General features: G+C 44.8%; 1 protein-coding gene across 5 annotated transcripts in view; it reads left to right on the forward strand.

Annotated features, from left to right (window-relative positions):
• arfip2b (ADP-ribosylation factor interacting protein 2b) overlaps positions 1–22,163 on the forward strand; it is a 46,786-nt gene that overhangs the window by 6,382 nt on the left and 18,241 nt on the right. The window contains exons 3-6 of one of the 5 annotated variants that reach the window (XM_084320307.1): positions 7,936–7,992; positions 15,062–15,170; positions 18,024–18,080; positions 20,796–20,911. In XM_084320307.1, the coding sequence (XP_084176433.1) occupies positions 7,936–7,992; positions 15,062–15,170; positions 18,024–18,080; positions 20,796–20,911 (339 nt within the window). The remainder of the gene's footprint in view (positions 1–7,935; positions 7,993–15,061; positions 15,171–18,023; positions 18,081–20,795; positions 20,912–22,163) is intronic. The other 4 variants (XM_084320308.1, XM_084320309.1, XM_084320311.1 and 1 more) reach the window with 4 other exon arrangements.

Below are 22,163 nucleotides of genomic sequence, written 5' to 3' on the forward strand. Positions count from 1 at the left end.
CATTCCATCTCTCATAACCACATATGAACTGTAACAGAGGCAGGCTAAAAATACTGTAGAAATGTGCAGTAGGTGTTTTCAAAGCTAGAATTGATTCTACCTCAGTCCAATCCAAGGCCAGAGCATTTTATACTTCAGCATTGGTGACATGAGAGAGTCTCAGCTCTATTAATAAATGCAAGTGTCAGACAAACACATCCAGGCAGGGGTACATGTACTATTGCCTAGACATAAACAACATGCACCTGCGTCTCTTAAGCCCTACACATGACAACATGCACCTGCTCCTCTTAAGCCCTACACATGACAACATGCACCTGCTCCCCTTAAACCCTACACATGACAACATGCACCTGCTCCTCTTAAGCCCTACACATGACAACATGCACCTGCTCCTCTTAAGCCCTACACATGACAACATGCACCTGCTCCTCTTAAGCCCTACACATGACAACATGCACCTGCTCCTCTTAAATGACAACATGCACCTGCTTCCCTTAAGCCCTACACATGACAACATGCACCTGCTCCCCTTAAGCCCTACACATGACAACATGCACCTGCGTCTCTTAAGCCCTACACATGACAACATGCACCTGCGTCTCTTAAGCCCTACACATGACAACATGCACCTGCTTCTCTTAAGCCCTACACATGACAACATGCACCTGCTTCTCTTAAGCCCTACACATGACAACATGCACCTGCTTCTCTTAAGCCCTACACATGACAACATGCACCTGCTTCTCTTAAGCCCTACACATGACAACATGCACCTGCTTCTCTTAAGCCCTACACATGACAACATGCACCTGCTTCTCTTAAGCCCTACACATGACAACATGCACCTGCTTCCCTTAAGCCCTACACATGACAACATGCACCTGCTCCCCTTAAGCCCTACACATGACAACATGCACCTGCGTCTCTTAAGCCCTACACATGACAACATGCACCTGCGTCTCTTAAGCCCTACACATGACAACATGCACCTGCGTCTCTTAAGCCCTACACATGACAACATGCACCTGCTTCTCTTAAGCCCTACACATGACAACATGCACCTGCTCCCCTTAAGCCCTACACATGACAACATGCACCTGCTTCTCTTAAGCCCTACACATGACAACATGCACCTGCTTCTCTTAAGCCCTACACATGACAACATGCACCTGCTTCCCTTAAGCCCTACACATGACAACATGCACCTGCTTCTCTTAAGCCCTACACATGACAACATGCACCTGCTCCCCTTAAGCCCTACACATGACAACATGCACCTGCTTCTCTTAAGCCCTACACATGACAACATGCACCTGCTCCCCTTAAGCCCTACGGGCCGCCACAGTCTAGGTCATTAATGGGAAACCCTGGGGGTGGTATTGACCGTCTGCCAGCTCAGACACATTCAGAACAGTATGCACAAGGTGCCTCGATGAATTATGAATGGCAATAGCGAATAAAAGAAATAGCGTGTTAAAAACGTATATATACGTGATTGGCCGTTAAGCGCTGGCTCCCAATCACGTCTATATACGTGAATGGCCCCGAATGTGTTAAGCCCTACACAATACATGACAACATGCACCTGCTTCCCGTAAGCCCTGGTGTTTACATTTATTTCTGTTCAATTATTCCCTTTTATTCTGTGTGTATTTCCTGCATATGTCGCAATTCTGTTTTCAAACCTAGACTCCATGGTTCTGCAAAACAGAAGAGTTAATTAAGTAGCAGTAGTACTAGTAGCACAAGGTACGACTACATGCAAAGCTTTTTTATTGGCAATGAACCTGGGGTAAGGCTGGGTCTAGTGGCTCAGCTTGCCAGCTACCTCTGACGGACGACAGCCCACAGGGACATCACCTGTTAAGAGTTCTGCTGTCTCCGTGGGAACCAGCGCCCCCATGAACAGCTGGCATGGCCTCTGTGTCAAGGTTAGGGAAACATGCTGTGTGTGTGTGTTTGGTTTAGCTTTGTGAGGTTAAGTGTAAAGCACTAGACTCAAGAGATGAGAGTGGTTGCTTTCAGAGTGAGAAGAATCCATTGTGTGAATCAACACGCAGTTTGAAGACTGCAGTTGAAGGTAAGATAATATGCTAAACCCGGCGGCAGCCAGTCTCTGGGGACGTTTGCATTGAGGCTTCACTTTTGGTTAAGAGGCGATCGCCTCAGTGGAGTGTGTTGAGAAAGAAGCAAGACTCCGGTGTCACCGTCTGACACGGTACCTCCAGGCGGGCATGCGGGTGAGGCAACAGAGCTGGCTGCTACAGTAAGTAGCACTTTGTGTAATGGTTTATCTATTCTGGCCCCCGAGGCACACCTTGTTGGACAAACATTGCTCATGTTAGGAGTGACTCCAGATCCGGGAGGAAACGGTGGCTGTTAAGCCTGTTTTGTTTGCCAACCAAACCACGTGCTACACTGGAGTAGTAAAGGGACATCTTATCTCCCTTCAGAGCTCGCTTGGCAAGTCTTAAAACATTTATCTGCCCGCCGTTCGGTAGAGTTGTACCTCCGATTCAATGTGCTCGTCGTGAGGGCCGAGGCGCGGTTAGCCGCCCTGTTCAGTGCTGGAGAGGCCTATTAACCAGTTGTCATAGCAACTCATTAATCTGAACCTGGCTGTTTTGTCCTTGGGTTTTAGCCCTCCTCAAATTAGGCAGTCTGCTGTCCTCCTCCTGCCTATTCATAAACTCGCCCACAGTGAAGGCTAGGTTACCGTGCCCTCCTGTTTGCTTCGTCACAAATCCTTTCATGGTCTTGCCACAGGTGTTGCCAGCACTGTGGTTGATCTTGTAGTGATTTAGTGTAAAGGTAGAGCTGTGTCTAGGTGACACAAAGGAGGGAGAAAGTTTGACAGGCAATTATATAGGGCCTACTTTATGGATTCAGAAGGCATTGATGGTATTTTTCTTTGTGTGTTAGTACAGCATGAATGAGAAACATTGTCTCAGTGAAGACGCAGGGGGCTTCACAAAGTACTGGCTTGTAGTAGACAAACCTTATTATACAACATGGATAGAAATCAATTATTCTAACAGTATTATTGTTGGCTCATGTTACTTTCTTTTTTCTTTTTCTATTTTCCAAGAAGTCTCATACGATCGCACAATTCGATACGCATTGTGTTTATTAGGGGTCAATACAGAATTAGAATGTTGAAATCTGACACTGTATTGAACAATTCCCCTGCTCTGGTTCTCATTTGTTTCTCTCAGTTTAGCTGGTTGTATGGCTGCTGCTATTCCTGCAGTCGTCTTAGATGAAATCGCTCCCTCGGAGACGAAAACAAATCTAGTCGCCTCTCAATGCCCAGGATATTAATGAAAATATTCAAGAGCTGAAGCGAAAATGTCTCAAGGTGGAGCGTTTGTGGAAATGGATCAAAACTCACGGTTCAGCTGGAACTTCTCAGATCTCTACGTAAGACCTTTTAATGCAGAGGTTAAAATGTCAACATTTGCATATTTGTGAGCCGCTTATTATTATTATTATTATTATTATTATTATTATTATTATTATTATTATAGGCTCTTATTCATCCTTATTCTTCTGATCTTAACCATTTCAATCCTATTTCTAAGCTCCCATTTTTAGCTAAGGTTCTAGAAAAGATCAAGTGCTAGCTTTTATTCATGAAAACAATATCTTTGAGAAATCCCAATCCGGTTTTAGAGGGGGAAAAAACATAGTACTGAAACCGCTCTTCTTAACCCATTGAAACCGGGAAACACATTTGTGTGTATATATGCAGGCTATATAATGCATTCTTAGCAGGCGTTTTATGTCTAAATGGGGGTCATAGATTACTCATTGCTGTCAGCTGGTGCTGGCCATGAATCCATTCTTGTTCTCCTGAATCTAAGCACAGCGTTCAATACCATTGACCATGATATCCTCTTGGACCGTCTTGAAACCTGGGTGGGTATCAGTGGCACTGCAATGGTTCAGGTCCTATCTTAAAAAAAATAAAAGGGCGTTTCTGTGTTGGAATCACTGATTCCAGGTCAGGTGTAATACTATTAATAATTCATTTTATTTGTAAAGCGCTTCTCAAGACCCCGAGGTTGCTGACATTAGGCAGAGAAACAGAGAAAAACAAAGAAGCAAAAGGAACATAAGACCACGGGGGAAACAGAGGAAGCAGCATGATACACAGAAAACATAAAGCCACAGTAACAAAGATCAAAACCGGTTGGGGTGGGGGTGGGGGGGGGGGGGGGGGGTTAAGGTTGATGGGGAAGGTTGAAGGCTAGTGAGAACAGGTGGGTTTTGAGGCGGGATCTGAAGGTGGAGAGTGTGGGGGAGTCTCTGATGGTCTGATGGAGGGAGTTCCAGAGTCTGGGTGCAGTGCGTGAGAAGGCCCGATCACCAACGTTTTGTTTAGCTTGGATGACGGGACAGTGAGGGAAGCAGTGGTAACAGGGGGATAATTGGCTCTGTGCTGGGTCCAATCCTCTTTCCCATTGACATGCTCCTAGGGCCAACATATACAGTACAGTAATACAGACATAACATCAGTTTCCATTTTTAGGCATTTTTATTTTTTTATCCTGGCTTCCCATACACTGGCTACCTGTTGCTTTTAGAATTAATTTTAAGATATTATTAGAAAGCCCAGAGAGGGGCGCCCCATGTTAGCTCTCTTGGTGCCCTATGTCCCGTCCCGCTCCCCAAGATCCTCGGATGGATCGTTCCAGGTTGTTCCAAGGTCCACATTGATACACAAAGTGCAGTCAGGGCTCCTAGACTTTGGAATGACCTGCCTGAGGAGATCAGGGCTATATATGTATATAACTAGAGCGCTGTAGTATGAATACATTTTAAAGCAAAAACTAAATCTAAGCTAATTGTGTCCTCAAAATCCAAATTTTTATTGAATCTGAACATGTGTGTATCGTTACACCCGTACTGTTTTCAGATGTGACATCACTGCATCAGGAAACTAGATGTCTAAAGATCCCGCTAACACAAACACATTATTTGGATCTGATGATTGGAGCAGGATTTTTCAGGGACCCTGCTATCACGTTGGGGAACAAATTAGGACTGGGTGATATAAAATGTCACTATCTTTTCATTGATGGTATGTTTTCCAAATGATCTATTTACTTAAACTTTTTTTAATACTGCTGCAAGGAAATCTTTGTTTATATAGTATTATTTACAATGTGTATCTATTGTGGTGGACAATGGTATAGTACAAATCCATAGCTTTGCATGGTTCCATGAGGGTATGACTTCATATTCTGTATACCTCTCAGAACAAATGATGTGTCTGCAGCAGACCAGCAGATAAGACATTTCTCTCCTGCACATAAAGCAGATGCCACAACATGGGGGGGGGAGTCTCTGTGGACAAATTAACTGGATAAAGAGCCAAATATAGCCAGAGGCCTTGTCATTAATTAATGTGAATGTCTGTAGTGATGCTTAGGCCTACATCGGAAGGGAGGTTTAGGCTCAGACCAAATTAAATAGTGTGGTCATGAATGCAAGGGGGGCTAAATGTAGAAAACTCCCCAGAGAGGATGCATGGTTGCCAGCACGAGCTGCAGAGACGACCAGCCTCAGCATAATCTGGTTTTCATTATATATGTGTGTATAGTGTGATATAGTTCTGTTCCTCTTGATTTGATGCTGTTAATGTGTTTCAGTTTCTTGTATTCTTTCCCCCACCATTTTGTTACTGTATTATTATTATTATTATTATTATTATTATTATTATTATTATTATTATTTATTTTTCCCCCTCTGTACAGTGATTGAGTGATATCATTATAATAAGGTTATGGTCCGGTGATGACTAGAACGGTAGTCAATAGTGCTTCTAGATTAGATAGAAATACAATGGCTAATGCTGGTCCTCTTAGTAAACTGAATGGCCAAAGGTAAAGATGTGTGTTGTAAAATGTTCGATCATTTGGAATGAGAACCATGTTGACCGCCGACCACACACGATCACATTGGAATAAGCACATAATTTAGTGGTTGAGTCTACACGGTTCTCATTTGGCACAGTCCGGCAACGAGGACCTTGCAGAATCAACCAGTAAATGATGTGCTTAGTCCAGCGTAATAATGTGTGTGTGGCTGAGTCAATGACTTCCGCCCAGGTTGCACTCATCCCCATCATCATGAAGTGCTTCGAGAGGCTGGTCCTGGCTCACCTAAAATATGGAATTTTACCCTCACTGTACAAACACCAATTTGCCTACCGTGAGAACAGGAGCATGGAGGACACTATGCTACACAGCGCTACATTCTGCCCTCCCACCTGGATGAGAGCAACACCCGTGTGAGAGAATACTGTTCAATCGACTTCAGCTCAGCATTCAACACCATCATCCCCTCCAGACTCATCTCCAAACTTGGTGACCTCATGGAAACCAAGGACCTCGACATCAAAGACCTCTCTCGTCTGCAACTGGATACTTGACTTCCTAACTAACAGACCCCAGTTTGTTAGGATAGATAGACAATCTCCCCTCCTCCGCCCTCCCCCTGAACACCGCCGTCCTGCAAGGCTGCGTGCCGAGGCCTCTTCTCTACTCCCTCTTCACCCACGACTGCACTCCTCTACGTGGCACCAACACCATTATCTTTCTTTTTTATCTACTTTTTCTCCCCCATTTCTTTTTATGTAAAAAAAAAATTACATCCCAATTTCGTATTATCCAATTCTTCCCTCCCCTGTCTCGAACGTTGCTAGACCATGCCTCCCACAGGTCGGCTGCAATGTGGACGAAGCCTTGCATCACGTGTCCCCTCCGGTACACGAGGAGGCAGCCGTCGCATCTTTTCACCGCAGCAGCTTGAACTCTCAGCGGCGAGGAGTAACGCGTGGGAGGCTCACGCTGCCCCCAATACTTCCTAATTCTGTTGTACAGGCGCACCAACCGACCTGTAGGAGTCGCTGTCCACAACGTCCGCTCCCCACCCACTGGCTTTCCCAGCCCCTAATACTGCCAATTGTATTAGTATGAACGACCAGCCAAGCCGGAAGCAACGCAGAGAGCTGGGCTCGAACCCAGCATATCCTGCGTTAGTGGCGAGCGCCTTGCCCACTGCGCCACTTAGCTGCCCCGCACCAACACCATTATCAAGTTTGCAGACGACACAACGGTGGTGGGCCTCATCAAAAACAACGATGAGTCGGCCTACAGGGAGGAGGTCCAGCACCTGGCGGCGTGGTGCGCCGACAACAACCCGGCCCTCGACACCAAGAAGACCAAGGAGCTCATGGAGGACTTCAGGAAGCCGGCGCGCAGCCCCCGTCCACATCAAGGTCGAGTGTGTCTCCAGCTTCAAACTCCTCTCTGGGACCCTCGACACCTCGTCACTGGTCAAGAAGGCTTGCCAGCGTCTCCTCTCCCTGAGATTCTGGTGAACCAACTGCATCACAGTCTGGCTGCATGTCAACTGCACTGCCTCAGACCGGAGAGCACTGCAGAGGGTGGTGACAACTGCCCAACGCATCACTGGTACTATATCACCATTCCTTGCAAATTGAGTCTATTCATCACAACGGTGTCTGAGGAAGGCACGCAGCATTGTCAAGGACACCTCTCACTAATTCATATGTTTTATATCCAGTTTAATCACCTGTACATTGTATATTACTATTGCACACTACTGTTACAATTGCACTCTGGTTGGATGCCAAACTTATTTTCGTTGTACTGTACTTGTGCTGTATGATGACATTACATTTGAATCAAATCGAATAATTTTTTTATCTATAGCAACTTTAGCAAGTATGACTAGGGTCCTTAACAGCAGTGTGATGATATCCAATATCACTGCTCTTCTATGCAGTTTTTCCTTTTGCATCCTTCTGTCTTTTCAGTTATACATTTGTCTTTTCTTCTCCTTTTTCTTTTCTGTTTGTCCTTCGTTTTGTTTGTCATTTCTTTCCCATCCGTCTCTGTACAGGCTGCACAGCTTCAGTGGAGCTTAGATGAGAAGGTAGGGAGCTCCACAGGCACCCGGGTGAGCAGTGTGTGCGTGTGTGTGTGTGTGCGCGTGTGTGTGTGTGTGTGTTTTGTTACGTGTGCATGTTAGGGGTAGACAAATATATCGGGTCAGCCGATATTGTATTAAATATATATTATATATATGTATATATATATATATATATATATATAAAAAAAATTAACCATTAATTTAATTAATTAAAGTCATGAGCAATGACAAGTTTTGCTCAAATAAAAACAAATTGCTTTAAGTTCAATCTTTAGCAATTTTTCTAAATGGAAATAATATGGGATATTTAAAAGGAAATGTCTATTTTCATACAGTCTTACAGCATATTGGCAGATACTATACAGTATACACAGTATATCAGTTAACGAAAATGTAAACTCCCAAATATCAAATCGGTATCTGAGCTCAAAAGTCTTATATCGGTCGTCTAGCCCTAGTGTGTGTGGCGTGTTTATATTAGCGTTCTGTATTGCTCATTGTCTCGAAGACTACACAGTTTGGTTTATTAACTTAACGTTTAATATTGCATTATGATGCTAACCATTGAGCAAGCTGACTACGTCTGTATAACCATCTCCATGGCCCCCCTACTAACACTGGTTATGTTGGCAACGGGTCTCTCAAATGTACTTGAAACAATCCATGGCTCAGCATCTTTCCTCTAAGGTTAAAGTTGGCTATACAAGATCCCCTCAATTTTAAAGGTGCAGTCAGTAATTCTAATCCAATACACTTTTTGCAAATATCTCCCCATGGTCCACTAGCTCTCCATTCTATGTGTGTGCTGAAAAATAAATCCTGTGTTCGTACACAGCCCTGGCTCTGTAGATGATGTTCGTACACAGCCCTGGCTCTGTAGATGATGTTCGTACACAGCCCTGGCTCTGTAGATGATGTTCGTACACAGCCCTGGCTCTGTAGATGATGTTCGTACACAGCGCTGGCTCTGTAGATGATGTTCGTACACAGCCCTGGCTCTGTAGATGATGTTCGTACACAGCCCTGGCTCTGTAGATGATGTTCGTACACAGCCCTGGCTCTGTAGATGATGTTCGTACACAGCCCTGGCTCTGTAGATGATGTTCGTACACAGCCCTGGCTCTGTAGATGATGTTCGTACACAGCCCTGGCTCTGTAGATGATGTTCGTACACAGCCCTGGCTCTGTAGATGATGTTCGTACACAGCCCTGGCTCTGTAGATGATGTTCGTACACAGCCCTGGCTCTGTAGATGATGTTCGTACACAGCGCTGGCTCTGTAGATGATGTTCGTACACAGCCCTGGCTCTGTAGATGGTTCTAGTACACAGCCCTGGCTCTGTAGATGGTTCTAGTACACAGCCCTGGCTCTGTAGATGGTTCTAGTACACAGCCCTGGCTCTGTAGATGATGTTCGTACACAGCCCTGGCTGTAAATGGTTCTAGTACACAGCCCTGGCTGTAGATGGTTCTAGTACACAGCCCTGGCTGTAGATGGTTCTAGTACACAGCCCTGGCTGTAGATGGTTCTAGTACACAGCCCTGGCTCTGTAGATGGTTCTAGTACACAGCCCTGGCTGTAAATGGTTCTAGTACACAGCCCTGGCTGTAGATGGTTCTAGTACACAGCCCTGGCTGTAGATGGTTCTAGTACACAGCCCTGGCTGTAAATGGTTCTAGTACACAGCCCTGGGTGTAAATGGTTCTAGTACACAGCCCTGGCTGTAAATGGTTCTAGTACACAGCCCTGGCTGTAAATGGTTCTAGTACACAGCCCTGGCTGTAAATGGTTCTAGTACACAGCCCTGGGTGTAAATGGTGCTCGTACACAGGACAGAGGGGAGGGGTGATGGGGGGGAAATGGGGCAGTGGGAGCGAGAGGGACGGTAGATCTGACACATGCTAATAGCATGCAATGTAAACAAAATATCAACAATCTTTCTCCAGAGTCACTGACTCCACCTTTTAAGAGACATTGTGTAGCTTTCCCACTGCTAACAAGTAGCCCTGAACACTGGGATGTCAGCATGTCAGTATGACACAACAGAACAACATGCAGGGCCACGTTACCACACAACTTCGACACAACTTATAATAGACTAGATGCTGTGTATCTGTGTTGTCATTTGTGCAATTGTATGTGTGTGTGACTATGAGTCCTGACGATGTAGCGATTGTTTCATGATAGACATGTCGTTCCTTTGGTTAAATAACGCATGCTAATGTTGGTAATGGTATGTTTGTCTTGGTGTGCATTGTCCCTCTTTGAGTTTAAAAAATAACAGAATAGGAATGCCGTGGTGCTTTGTAGAGGTGGTAGCCTAGAGGAGCTGGAGTACGCATGTGGGACCTCTCTCAGGCCTACCTCCTCTCTGTGTCGAGGATGAAGGATCAAACGTGCTCCATTTGTTTGTTTATAAAGAGGAAATAGTCACCGCCTTCCCCCAGAGCATTCTTGGTTTGTCTCGTCATTACTAGCTGACTGCTGTAGAGTCCAGCCCCATGGCTCCTCCGCTAGACCTTGAACGACGTGACACAGATAAGACGTGATGCAACGCTACAACTTCTTAATGTGTGATTTGTCTCCCAGTAGTCTGGATCACAGGACTGAGACATTATTCTACTTATCTGCGACACTATTTTGCGAGTGCGCCGTTGCTGCATCCTGAGCTTAGCGCCCCGCCCAGGATGATTGTGATTAGTTTAAAGAAATACAAACAAGCCAGAGTGATTTTTTTTCACCTATAGCAGAATGATAATAGGTTCAGTCAGACCTCTCTCCAGTTTTGTCACAGCGCTAGTGTTGAGAGAGGTATGGCTATGTGTGAGACTAGTCTCTCAGTGGTAAAGGAGAAGCCATTTTGGAAAATTTCTATGACGACACTTGACTAATCCTAGTCTAATAAGGGATATTAGTGCATGAGAGAGTGAGAGAGCAGTGTGTCCATAGGGGACTTCTTCTCCAGTCTAATAAGGCAGCGTGTCCATAGGAGACTTATTTTTAAGTTCAGACGTGCTGGTTGTCACTGCTGAGCATTGCTATTGAAACTTATTTTGGAAGCGCGTTGCTCTTTTGCTAAAGGTTTAAATATTTTTTCAACCTCTACTTGCTCTGCACTCTGATCCGCTAAAAAGCTTGGCTCACAGCAACTGTCAGCAACAGGCATTTCCATTGAAACAAATGAGAGAAAGAAGCCAACGCTGAAAAGACAGGTCTCCTGTGGACACACTGTCTAATGCAGTGGTTCTCAAACCTTTTTGTATCAAGGACCCCCCCCCCAAATAGACACGTAATGGGTCAGGGAAAATATTTGTTAGATGTGAATGATTCCATAACGGTCTACACTACTGTAGTTGGGGAGATAATGGAGGAGAGAGTGAAAACTATTAGTAGTCATTCTTCTGCTTCCTCTCATTGGGCTAACGTATTTTATTTGTGAATTACATTTGAATGAAAAATAGACTATATTTTTTCTGGGGACACCCTGGAACCCTCTCAAGGACCCCTGGGGGTCCCCGGACCTCACTTGGAGAACCACTGGCCTACTGAACCTATCTCAGACTCGGCCCTCTTTTCTTGATTCTCCAATCAGTAGTAGTAGTAGTAGTAGTAGTAGTAGTAGTAGTAGTAGTAGTAGTAGCAGTAGTAGTAGTAGTAGTAGTAGTAGTAGTAGTAGTAGTAGTAGTAGTAGTAGTAGCAGTAGTAGTAGTAGTAGTAGTAGTAGTAGTAGTTAATTTTTTCAGTCATCATCACACACAGTACAATATACATCATCATTTATCAATATTTGATTATTTACAGTGATTGAAAAGGTACAGACTGAAGCATAGTGCTTATATGTGCCTGTCCTATATTCTTACCAAAAAATACAAACCTTTAGACTCAAACAGTATTCTAAAGAAAAGAAAAAAAGCAAGCAAAACAGTATTATTCACCCTTGTAGTTTTTCAAAATGTAGCTTTACAAAAAAATACTAAAATGTAGATTCCAAAACAGTATTCTAAAAAAAAAAAAAAGAAAAGAAAACAGTGTTATTCACCCTTGTAGTTTTCAAAAATAGCTTTACAAACCTTTTTCTTAAAAACCAAAATCGAATGACTCATTCTTAACTGTATATCCGCATTGTTCCACAAGTTAACCCCAATAATAGAAACACACCTAGAGGGCAGGGTTTGAGAGTCCAGTGCAGCTAAAGACCTGACCCCGGCTGCTCCCTTCACTCATGTTACTGTGGTTCATCTGGTCCAGTAATCATTTCCATCATAATGTAGCCAACAAGGAAACGAGGTCTTTCCTCGTACCACAGGCATATGGTTTGAGTATGAGTGGAAGCTGACTCAAACATGTGTTCGCTTTAGTTTGCGTTTGGGGAACAGGTAGACGTTATTATGCTATATTCTATGCCTGTGTGTGTAGTAAGAGTTCAGGTCAGGCCATGTTTATTTCTCCCTCCACATCTGGATTTGTCTCGGGTCACATGTGCTGTTCTGTTGAAAACAAAAGGAGAAGCAAGACTTCCACAGTGTGCGCCGCCTAGCACAGTAACAAAGTGCTGTTCTTCAGCAACACCCTGTCTCACACTTAGTCAAATAGTAGTCAAACACCTGGCAGCTAGCGTTACCCAGCACAGCCAGCCTGACACTATTGTCTACTGAGCAGCTCCACTATTGACCTATCTCAACCTTTTTATTTTATTGATCCTCTAATCACATTGGAGAAATGAAAAGAGGGTGGGGCTTGAGATAGGTCAATACTAAAGGCCTGTACATGCATACACAATCAATGTATAACATCAGAAATGTATATGAGAGGGAGAACCTGTTTGCTTATGTGTGACTTGCAACACTGACCGTTGACGTCCATGTTTTTTATCAACCTCTCTGTCTGTTCCACAACAGAATCACCAGCTTCCTTTCAGGCCAGTCCACTCCGTCTTTAAGTGTTTAATTGGGTCAATCATTGACTAGGCGGGTTAGTGTGGGTCGTATTTTTCCCCCCTCAAGACGAGTTTCTTCTGCTCAACAGATCAGATCAGCGGGTTAGAAATGTAATCGAACACTACTATAATGGAAGAACTACATACTGTACGTTTTCAGATGAATGTCTTCAACCCCATTTATTTACATTTACATTTATCTATAAAGTTTGTACGTTTGTTGTGTACATTCATTGTTAAAGACGGTATGGGTTGAGAGTCCTTTTGGGTGATGGATCATGTTCATGCTCCTGCAAATGAAAACCTAAGGGGCTAGATCCACAAAGAATGGATTGCACGGAGCAAGTTGCACCCTTACTTACAATTCATTATGAATTGAAAATGGGGGACCCTGATGTAAACGAGACGAAACTCTTTCTCTGGTCTGCACTGCATCCCCTTAACAATTGTGTGTATTGAGCCGTACTGTATTGTACCCATTCTGCAATCTGTTAATACAATTTTCATTCAATCAATCACTGTGCATGAATATATACGGAGAGAGTGCACATCATATACTGTACAAAGTAGTCAAATAAATAAATAAAACCGCATCACTTGATTGATTGAATGAACATTTTATTAACAGATTGCAGAATGGGTACAATACAGTACGGCTCAATACACACAATTGTTAAGGGGATGCAGACCAGAGAAAGACTTTCGTCTTGTTTACATCAGGGTCCCCCATTTTCAATTCATAATGAATTGTAAGTAAGGGTGCAACTTGCTCCGTGCAATCCATTCTTTGTGGATCTAGCCCCTTGTCTTGAGGGTTCAACTAACTCTAGAGACGTGTGTAGTGAGAACTAACCATGCTAACATACTGGTGTTTGTCCCCCTCTAGTGGATAACCCTTCACCCTACACTCCCCCAACTAAACATAAAACAAAAAGTTCGGAAATTTGTGTTTGGTAGATTATTTCTCTGTTGTAATAATGCTTCTTGGCAATACATTTTATATACCGTTGGAAAGCCTGTTTATTTACCATTTATTTAAATGGTGCCTCATTTGTAAGGAACATGCATTTGTGGGATGAGCAGCACAGCTGACTGAGTATGTGGGTTGTGCCCATGAAAAATGTGCCAAACCTTATTCAAACTGCTTATTCTGCTGTTGCTATTGACTCTTGTTTGGTGGATTGGATGATTGAAGTCTATCAGTAACAAGGAAGAAACGAGACATATTGTCAATTTTACAATGTATTCATTAACAAACAGCCAGGAGCCTCAGTAGCGTGAGGAAGAACCATACACAGCCACTACAGCCTGGCACCTCCTCATGCTGGACACCAGCGTGGTCACACACTGCTGTGGGATGGCATTCCACTCCTCAACCAGGATTTGTCGCAAGTCGGCCAACGTGGTTGTGGTGGTCACCCTGAGCACGAACAGCACGCCCTCGCTGATCCCACATTAGTGTTCAATTGGGTTGAGGTCAGGACTGTTGGCAGGCCATTCCATTCTCTCTACTCCCAAATTCTGGAGGTAGTCTCTGATAAACCTGCTCTGTGGGGGCGAGCGTTGTCATCCTGGAGGATGGAGTTCGGTCCCTGACTGGAGATATGGGATTGCCACTGGTAGGGGGTAGGTGCGGAAAAGTGACCATATCTCAGCGTAGAAAGGTCCGACCGAGGTCCATATCTGCGGAGGTGCCAGGCTGTCTTGTTTCTTCCTTGTTACCGATAGACTTCAATCATCCAATCCACCAAACGACACCAAACAAGAGTCAATAGCAACAGCAGAATAAGCTGTTTGAATAAGGTTTGGCACATTTTTCATGGGCGCCACCCACATACTCAGCTGTGCTGCTCATCCCACAAATGCATGTTCCTTACAAATCGGGCACCATTTAAAAGGGAAATAAAGAGGCTTTCCAACGGTATAAAATGTATGGCCAAGAAGCATCGTTACAACAGGGAAATAATCGACCAAACACACATTTCCGAACTTTTTGTTCTATGTTTATTTGGTGGGGAAGGAACCAGTTTAACCTTTTGACATTACTTCTTCACTTAGACTAACCTTCTCATTCATAACCCTCTGTCTATGTATGCTGCCCCCACCATCCCTCTATCCCCCCTCTTTTGTTCCCCCGTACCCTTTTTCAACCCCTTCAGGACCTCCAGCAGGTGATGGTGTCGGGGCCTAATCTGAACGAGACGAGTATCGTATCGGGGGGCTACGGCGGAACAGCGGAGGGCATTATCCCCACCAGTTCCATGAAAGGTAGAGCGCTCTCTCTCTCTTATGCACTAATATCTCATGTTTCTTCTCAACCACTCCTCCTACTGACTGTGCTCATGTCTCTACAGTAGCTCTGGTGTCTTTTCAGAGGACAATACTGTGTTGTTTGACATGTTGCACATCCTGTCAAGGCAAGAGATACCCAAGACCCGTCTGTCAACTAATCTGTTTACATATATATACAGTATATATTGTGATGAGCCTGGTGGTTTTCAGACTTGTCACGGTTCAAAAACAAACTAATTCAAATGTCCACACAAGTGCAATATCAATCAATAAGAATATTTATTGATTATAGGCAGAATATAGTTCGACGGGCAAATAGAATGGTCGTAATACAGTCCGATGGTCAAAACACAAAACAGGCTCTCGTACAAAAAAATTGATTGTTCAATACTCAGAGTAGTCGTCCAGTCCTCCTGGGTCAGTACACAAGGGGGTTTCTCAGCCAGTCTAGGGTCCAGTACACAATGAACACCTTCTCGCCTTCACCTCTCCTCTCACCTCACCTTACAAAACTCTGTATACAACAATCTCTCTCTCAATACAACAACTCCAACCTCACCTCCACTCAACTCACCTCTTGGATTTAGGGTTGTCCTTGACGAAAGAAATTATTAACAAATAGATAGGAAAAACCCTTCCCATACGAAGGACCTTGTGCTTACCTGAGGTCTGCGGCGTACTCAGACCAGATAAGTTTTCAGGAGATGAATCATTCACCATAACAAAGCAACTAATCTACTAATGCCATGTCTCCATTAGCCATGTTCAGCCTGGCTGGGGCTAGCCATGGTCTAGCATGGTATAACATGGTATAGCATGGCATGATATGGTTGGGTTTGTGTCTCCATTCCGTTTCTTGTAAACTTTACGGTTGCTAGGCAACCGTTTAAAATTCACACCACCAACTGTGGTACACAAGCTAAACCCTGGCTAGTGGAGACAAGGCCACAGCACGGCTAAACTCTGGCTAGTGGAGACAAGGCCACAGCACGGCTAAACCCTGGCTAGTGGAGACGAGGCCACAGCACGGCTAAACTCTGGCTAGTGGAGACAAGGCCACAGCATGGCTAAACCCTGGCTAGTGGAGACAAGGCCACAGCACGGCTAAACCCTGGCTAGTGGAGACGAGGCCACAGCACGGCTAAACCCTGGCTATTGGAGACAAGGCCACAGCACGGCTAAACCCTGGCTAGTGGAGACGAGGCCACAGCACGGCTAAACCCTGGCTATTGGAGACAAGGCCACAGCACGGCTAAACCCTGGCTAGTGGAGACAAGGCCAGAGCATGGCTAAACTCTGGCTAGTGTAGACGAGGCCACAGCACGGCTAAACTCTGGCTAGTGGAGACAAGGCCACAGCACGGCTAAACTCTGGCTAGTGGATACGAGGCCACAGCATGGCTAAACCCTGGCTAGTGGAGACGAGGCCACAGCACGGCTAAACCCTGGCTAGTGGAGACGAGGCCACAGCACAGCTAAACTCTGGCTAGTGGAGACAAGGCCACAGCATGGCTAAACCCTGGCTAGTGGAGACAAGGCCACAGCACGGCTAAACCCTGGCTAGTGGAGACGAGGCCACAGCACGGCTAAACTCTGGCTAGTGGAGACAAGGCCACAGCATGGCTAAACTCTGGCTAGTGGAGACAAGGCCACAGCATGGCTAAACCCTGGCTAGTGGAGACAAGGCCACAGCACGGCTAAACCCTGGCTAGTCGAGACGAGGCCACAGCACGGCTAAACTCTGGCTAGTGGAGACAAGGCCACAGCATGGCTAAACTCTGGCTAGTGGAGACAAGGCCACAGCACGGCTAAACTCTGGCTAGTGGAGACGAGGCCACAGCACGGCTAAACTCTGGCTAGTGGAGACGAGGCCACAGCACGGCTAAACTCTGGCTAGTGGAGACGAGGCCACAGCACGGCTAAACTCTGGCTAGTGGAGACGAGGCCACAGCACGGCTAAACTCTGGCTAGTGGACACGAGGCCACAGCACGGCTAAACCCTGGCTAGTGGAGACGAGGCCACAGCATGGCTAAACCCTGGCTAGTGGAGACAAGGCCACAGCATGGCTAAACCCTGGCTAGTGGAGACGAGGCCACAGCACGGCTGAACTCTGGCTAGTGGAGACGAGGCCACAGCACGGCTAAACCCTGGCTAGTGGAGACGAGGCCACAGCACGGCTGAACTCTGGCTAGTGGAGACAAGGCCACAGCACGGCTAAACCCTGGCTAGTGGAGACAAGGCCACAGCACGGCTAAACTCTGGCTAGTGGAGACAAGGCCACAGCACGGCTGAACTCTGGCTAGTGGAGACAAGGCCACAGCACGGCTAAACTCTGGCTAGTGGAGACAAGGCCACAGCACGGCTAAACTCTGGCTAGTGGAGACGAGGCCACAGCACGGCTAAACCCTGGCTAGTGGAGACGAGGCCACAGCACGGCTAAACTCTGGCTAGTGGAGACGAGGCCACAGCACGGCTAAACTCTGGCTAGTGGAGACAAGGCCACAGCACGGCTGAACTCTGGCTAGTGGAGACAAGGCCACAGCACGGCTAAACTCTGGCTAGTGGAGACAAGGCCACAGCATGGCTAAACCCTGGCTAGTGGAGACGAGGCCACAGCACGGCTAAACCCTGGCTAGTGGAGACAAGGCCACAGCACGGCTAAACCCTGGCTAGTGGAGACGAGGCATAACAGTCTCACTCAGCTAAGCACACACTGATTAATGGACTTAAGAGGGGGCATCTCTAGTTGTATTAATAAAGGAACTTCAGATACGATGGAAGAGCTTCTGATATTAACACTACATCTCTGACTCTGTCTTCTCCTCTCAGGCCCTGCTGTGCGCTACAACTCTGAGTTTAACAAGAGGATCCCAGTTACAGGAATAGGTGGCTTCTTATCAGACCTCTTCACAATTATTATTATTATTATTATTATTATTATTATTATTATTATTATAACAACTCAATTTACTCTCTCGCTCCTTCCTGACTATTTCCTGATTATTTCTATCTTAGCATCCCTGGGAGTTAAACTCTTGTCTGTTTTTCAGGTGATGGTACTGTAGTCTTTTTGTATTTGATTTCTTGTTTTTCAGGTGGTGGTAGTGTACTTGTATTTGCTTTCTTGGTCTTTCTCTTGGACACAGTGATTGCGTTTAAATGGACAAATAATAACATGTAATGGACTTTTTTCCCATGGGTTTTGAATCTGTAGAAGTTCTGTTTCCATAGTAATGGAATGTCATATTCCGTTTTCTCCCCGTTTCATGTCGGCTGTATGAGGATTAGGGATGGGTACCGATTCCGGTACTTTTAAGGGTATCGACCAAATCACGCTGGTACTACCGAGTACCGATTCACGTGAGATCCACCGGTGCCACATTTAGGTAAAAAAAAGAAAAGAAAAAAATGAGAAACGAAACCTGTGAAGTGTGGCGCACGTTCACGCGCACAATACACGCTTACCTAGGATTTGACTTAATTCAACAACAAAGCCGAAAACGGTCGCAAGTGTGGTTACACTTTACAAAGCTAGATGCAGACAACGCTTGCTGTAATATTATTTATATATATATATATATATATATATATATATATATATATATATATATATATATATATATATACATAAACAAATTGTTCTAAATAAATAATAATGATAATAAACAAATGTTTTTGAGACTAAAGTACCGAAAAAGGTACCGTTGGGTACCAGTATCGATTCACAGGTACCGGTATCGGTTCAAATGTGAACAGTACCCAACCCTAATGAGGATATTGGTGATCAGGATTTGAGGGTTGATATAAATGCCTTATCATGACTAAAACCGGGGTTATTGGCTTGTATATGGAATAGTAATGTCCATGTAAACGCAGTCATTATGTTTTTTTTCTTTTGCTCACATGATGGTTTCTTTGGGGACTTGCTCTTTTAATTCCTTTCTTCTTGTTTTACACCAGGCTGACTCACTGCTGCGTCTACTGTGTATTGCTTTCGGGTGGATGCACTAATACTGATACTAGTATCAGATATAGGTCAATACCAGGCTAGAATAGGGTTTCAGTATCTGGAGAATTCCTCCAGTAATAAAATACAATACCAAGAGGCAGAGCCATGGGTACACATTCTAACACATAGGAGAATGTCCGATAAAACTGGATTCTATTTCAATAATTTTTGTCCAGTGACTAATGTGTGAACACTGTACCCCCTTCGTATCACTCTCATCCAGAGCCATACCCATGACCCCTGACCCTACCACACCCATGACCCATGGCCTTACCCACCACACCCATGACCATCCTTTCACAACCACTCCTCCCCGCCACCACAGCTGCATATGAAAGCGAGGCAAGATGGTGTTCCCCCAAGCAGCTCTGCCCCCGCCTCATAGCCAGACAGTCAGTCAGTCAGATCATTACTCGGGTACTGGAGAAAGACATCTAAGTTACTTGACCCTAAGCACCAACACTGATCCAAAATGAGAAGATCCACCTTGAGATCCACTGTAACCTCCATGACGCCAAGGAATAGCATTTGGGACTCGATCTTAGATCTCTAGCTGGTCAATTAGCTTAGACATTAAAGGAATAGTTCAGTTTTTTGTAACCCTAGCCCTATTAGCTACTTAAGCTGTTAATGATCAGTAGAGTCCTTTCTCACAATTCTAGCTCTGGCTAGTTAGACAGAAACCAATGCAGAGTCAATGGGGTCGAGCTCCAATCTGTACAATGTGACTGAAGGTGAAATGTACTTTGCGTGTGCTGTGGAGTAGATTTCAGTGGTCCTCAGTCAGCTTGTGCTGAGAAAATACTCTACCGATCAACATCATCACTAGTAAGTAGCAAGTAGTAGGGCTGAGGTTCAGAAAATCTGAACTACCCCTTTAATGACATGTTTCCTATTACTCTCCAGCTTTCCTCTCAGTTCTGCCCACTGTCTCTGTCATTGAATTCATTCACTCACGCACCGTCAGTCCTATACAGTGTCACTGTGGTTCACATGGGGAGGACCAGCTCCCTCCACTTCTGCCCTCGTTTCAAGGATTCTATAATAATTCTATGATTCATTTCAGGTGATTTAGGGATCTGGACCTCCTGTCCTCCAGAGATCCCCTGAATCGCATGCACTGAATGATGGAATTGAGGCTGGATCCAGGCTAGATGGACCTGGGTTGATTCAGGAGGGGTGGATCCAGGCTAGATGGACCTGGGTTGATTCAGGAGGCTGGATCCAGGCTAGATGGACCTGGGTTAATTCAATAGGCTGGATCCAGGCTAGGTGGACCTGGGTTAATTCAAGAGGCTGGATCCAGGCTAGGTGGACCTGGGTTAATTCAAGAGGCTGGATCCAGGCTAGGTGGACCTGGGTTGATTCCGGAGGCTGGATCCAGGCTAGGTGGACCTGGGTTGATTCAGGAGGCTGGATCCAGGCTAGGTGGACCTGGGTTGAGTAGGTTAATAGTTTTAGAAGTAGTTTAGCTCTTTGTATTTGGGTGTCATTCTATGCTGACCTCATTCCTGTCCCAGTGTGTGTTGTTTGTTTGTGTTACACCGTTACCACGCGCAGGGTGATACATGAACATCTCGTTCCCGCCACAGGGTCCAGCATGCACCACAGCAGTAGCAGCAACTCCCTGGCAGGAGATGAAGCCACCCGGGGCGTGGCCGTGGAGAAACTGGACTCCATGAAGAAGTGGGGCTTCAACACCTACAAGGTAATTTGATCTCAAAACCCTGCCCTCTTTTCTCGATCCTCCAATCACAACGTTGTTTGCCCAGGGGAGAGCAACTGTTGTGATTGGAGGATCCAGAAAAGAGGGTGGGGTTTACGATAGGTCCACGGTATTGTAGTGTCTGCTATCGTGCGCCAATTAAATGAATTAACCTAAATATGCAATTTAACTGATGGATACACAAAATGTATTTATTTATGTTCATTTAATTGTGTTGATGTTTCCATTTCTGCAAAATAAGTATGTACATTTTGTTTGGTTTGGTAAACATTGCACTTAGTCTATCAGTGTACTGTATGTGTGTAGGGGCAGGTACAAATAAGAATTGGCTTCTTCCTGTTCCTTTCGGCCATGGAATTTAGTGGAGCATATTAAGTGAACTATATGTACTGTTGGACTGTAACAATTCCATGTGCAAACAAATACAAATGAAATGAAATATTACCGTTATACTGCCGTGACTGAACATGCTATAGGTCGTAGTTCTTAGTCCGTAGTATTCCATTACACCCATCATCGCAGTCATCTTGGTAGGCAAACAACAGGCGCTTATAATCAAATAACAGGTGATTATCGTTAAATGAGAACTGTGGCCAATGAGCTGTCTTCATCATGGACGCCACAGTGGTAGGAAATAGATCACGTGTCCTATGTAGGGATGGGAATTGATAAGATTTTATCGATACGATTCCATTATCGATTCTGCTTATCGATCCGATTCTTTATCGATTCCTGCTACATTTATAATTTACATAAATAAATTGGAAATGCAACAGAACTAAGCTGGTTAGAATAACAACATGCAAATTGACATTTCTGATTGTCATTTATTGTTGAGCCCCCATGTCAGAAAAATACAAAAACTGTAAAAAAATAAATTAACTATACACTTAAATAAAATAATGTATTTGAGAACTAATTTAATCTATTGAACTGTAGTTGCATTCAACAGGTCGTTATTGCAAAAGAGAATTTGTTAGCAATAACCTACCTGTATAAGTAAAGGTTAAAAGTAAAAACATAACTGACACATAAGTAACATCTAGGAAAGCAATTCACCTACTGAAATTCCGAGGCTTCTACCTCCTCTGATGTTGCGGGTGCACACACACACACACACACACACACACACACACACACACACACACACACACACACACACACACACACACACACACACACACACACACACACACACACACAGACAGAGACGGCTCCCTCCCCCCACCCTTGC

The sequence above is a fragment of the Notolepis coatsorum genome (assembly GCF_963971535.1).
Source record: "Notolepis coatsorum genome assembly, chromosome: 8".
Classification (NCBI taxonomy): domain Eukaryota; kingdom Metazoa; phylum Chordata; class Actinopteri; order Aulopiformes; family Paralepididae; genus Notolepis; species Notolepis coatsorum.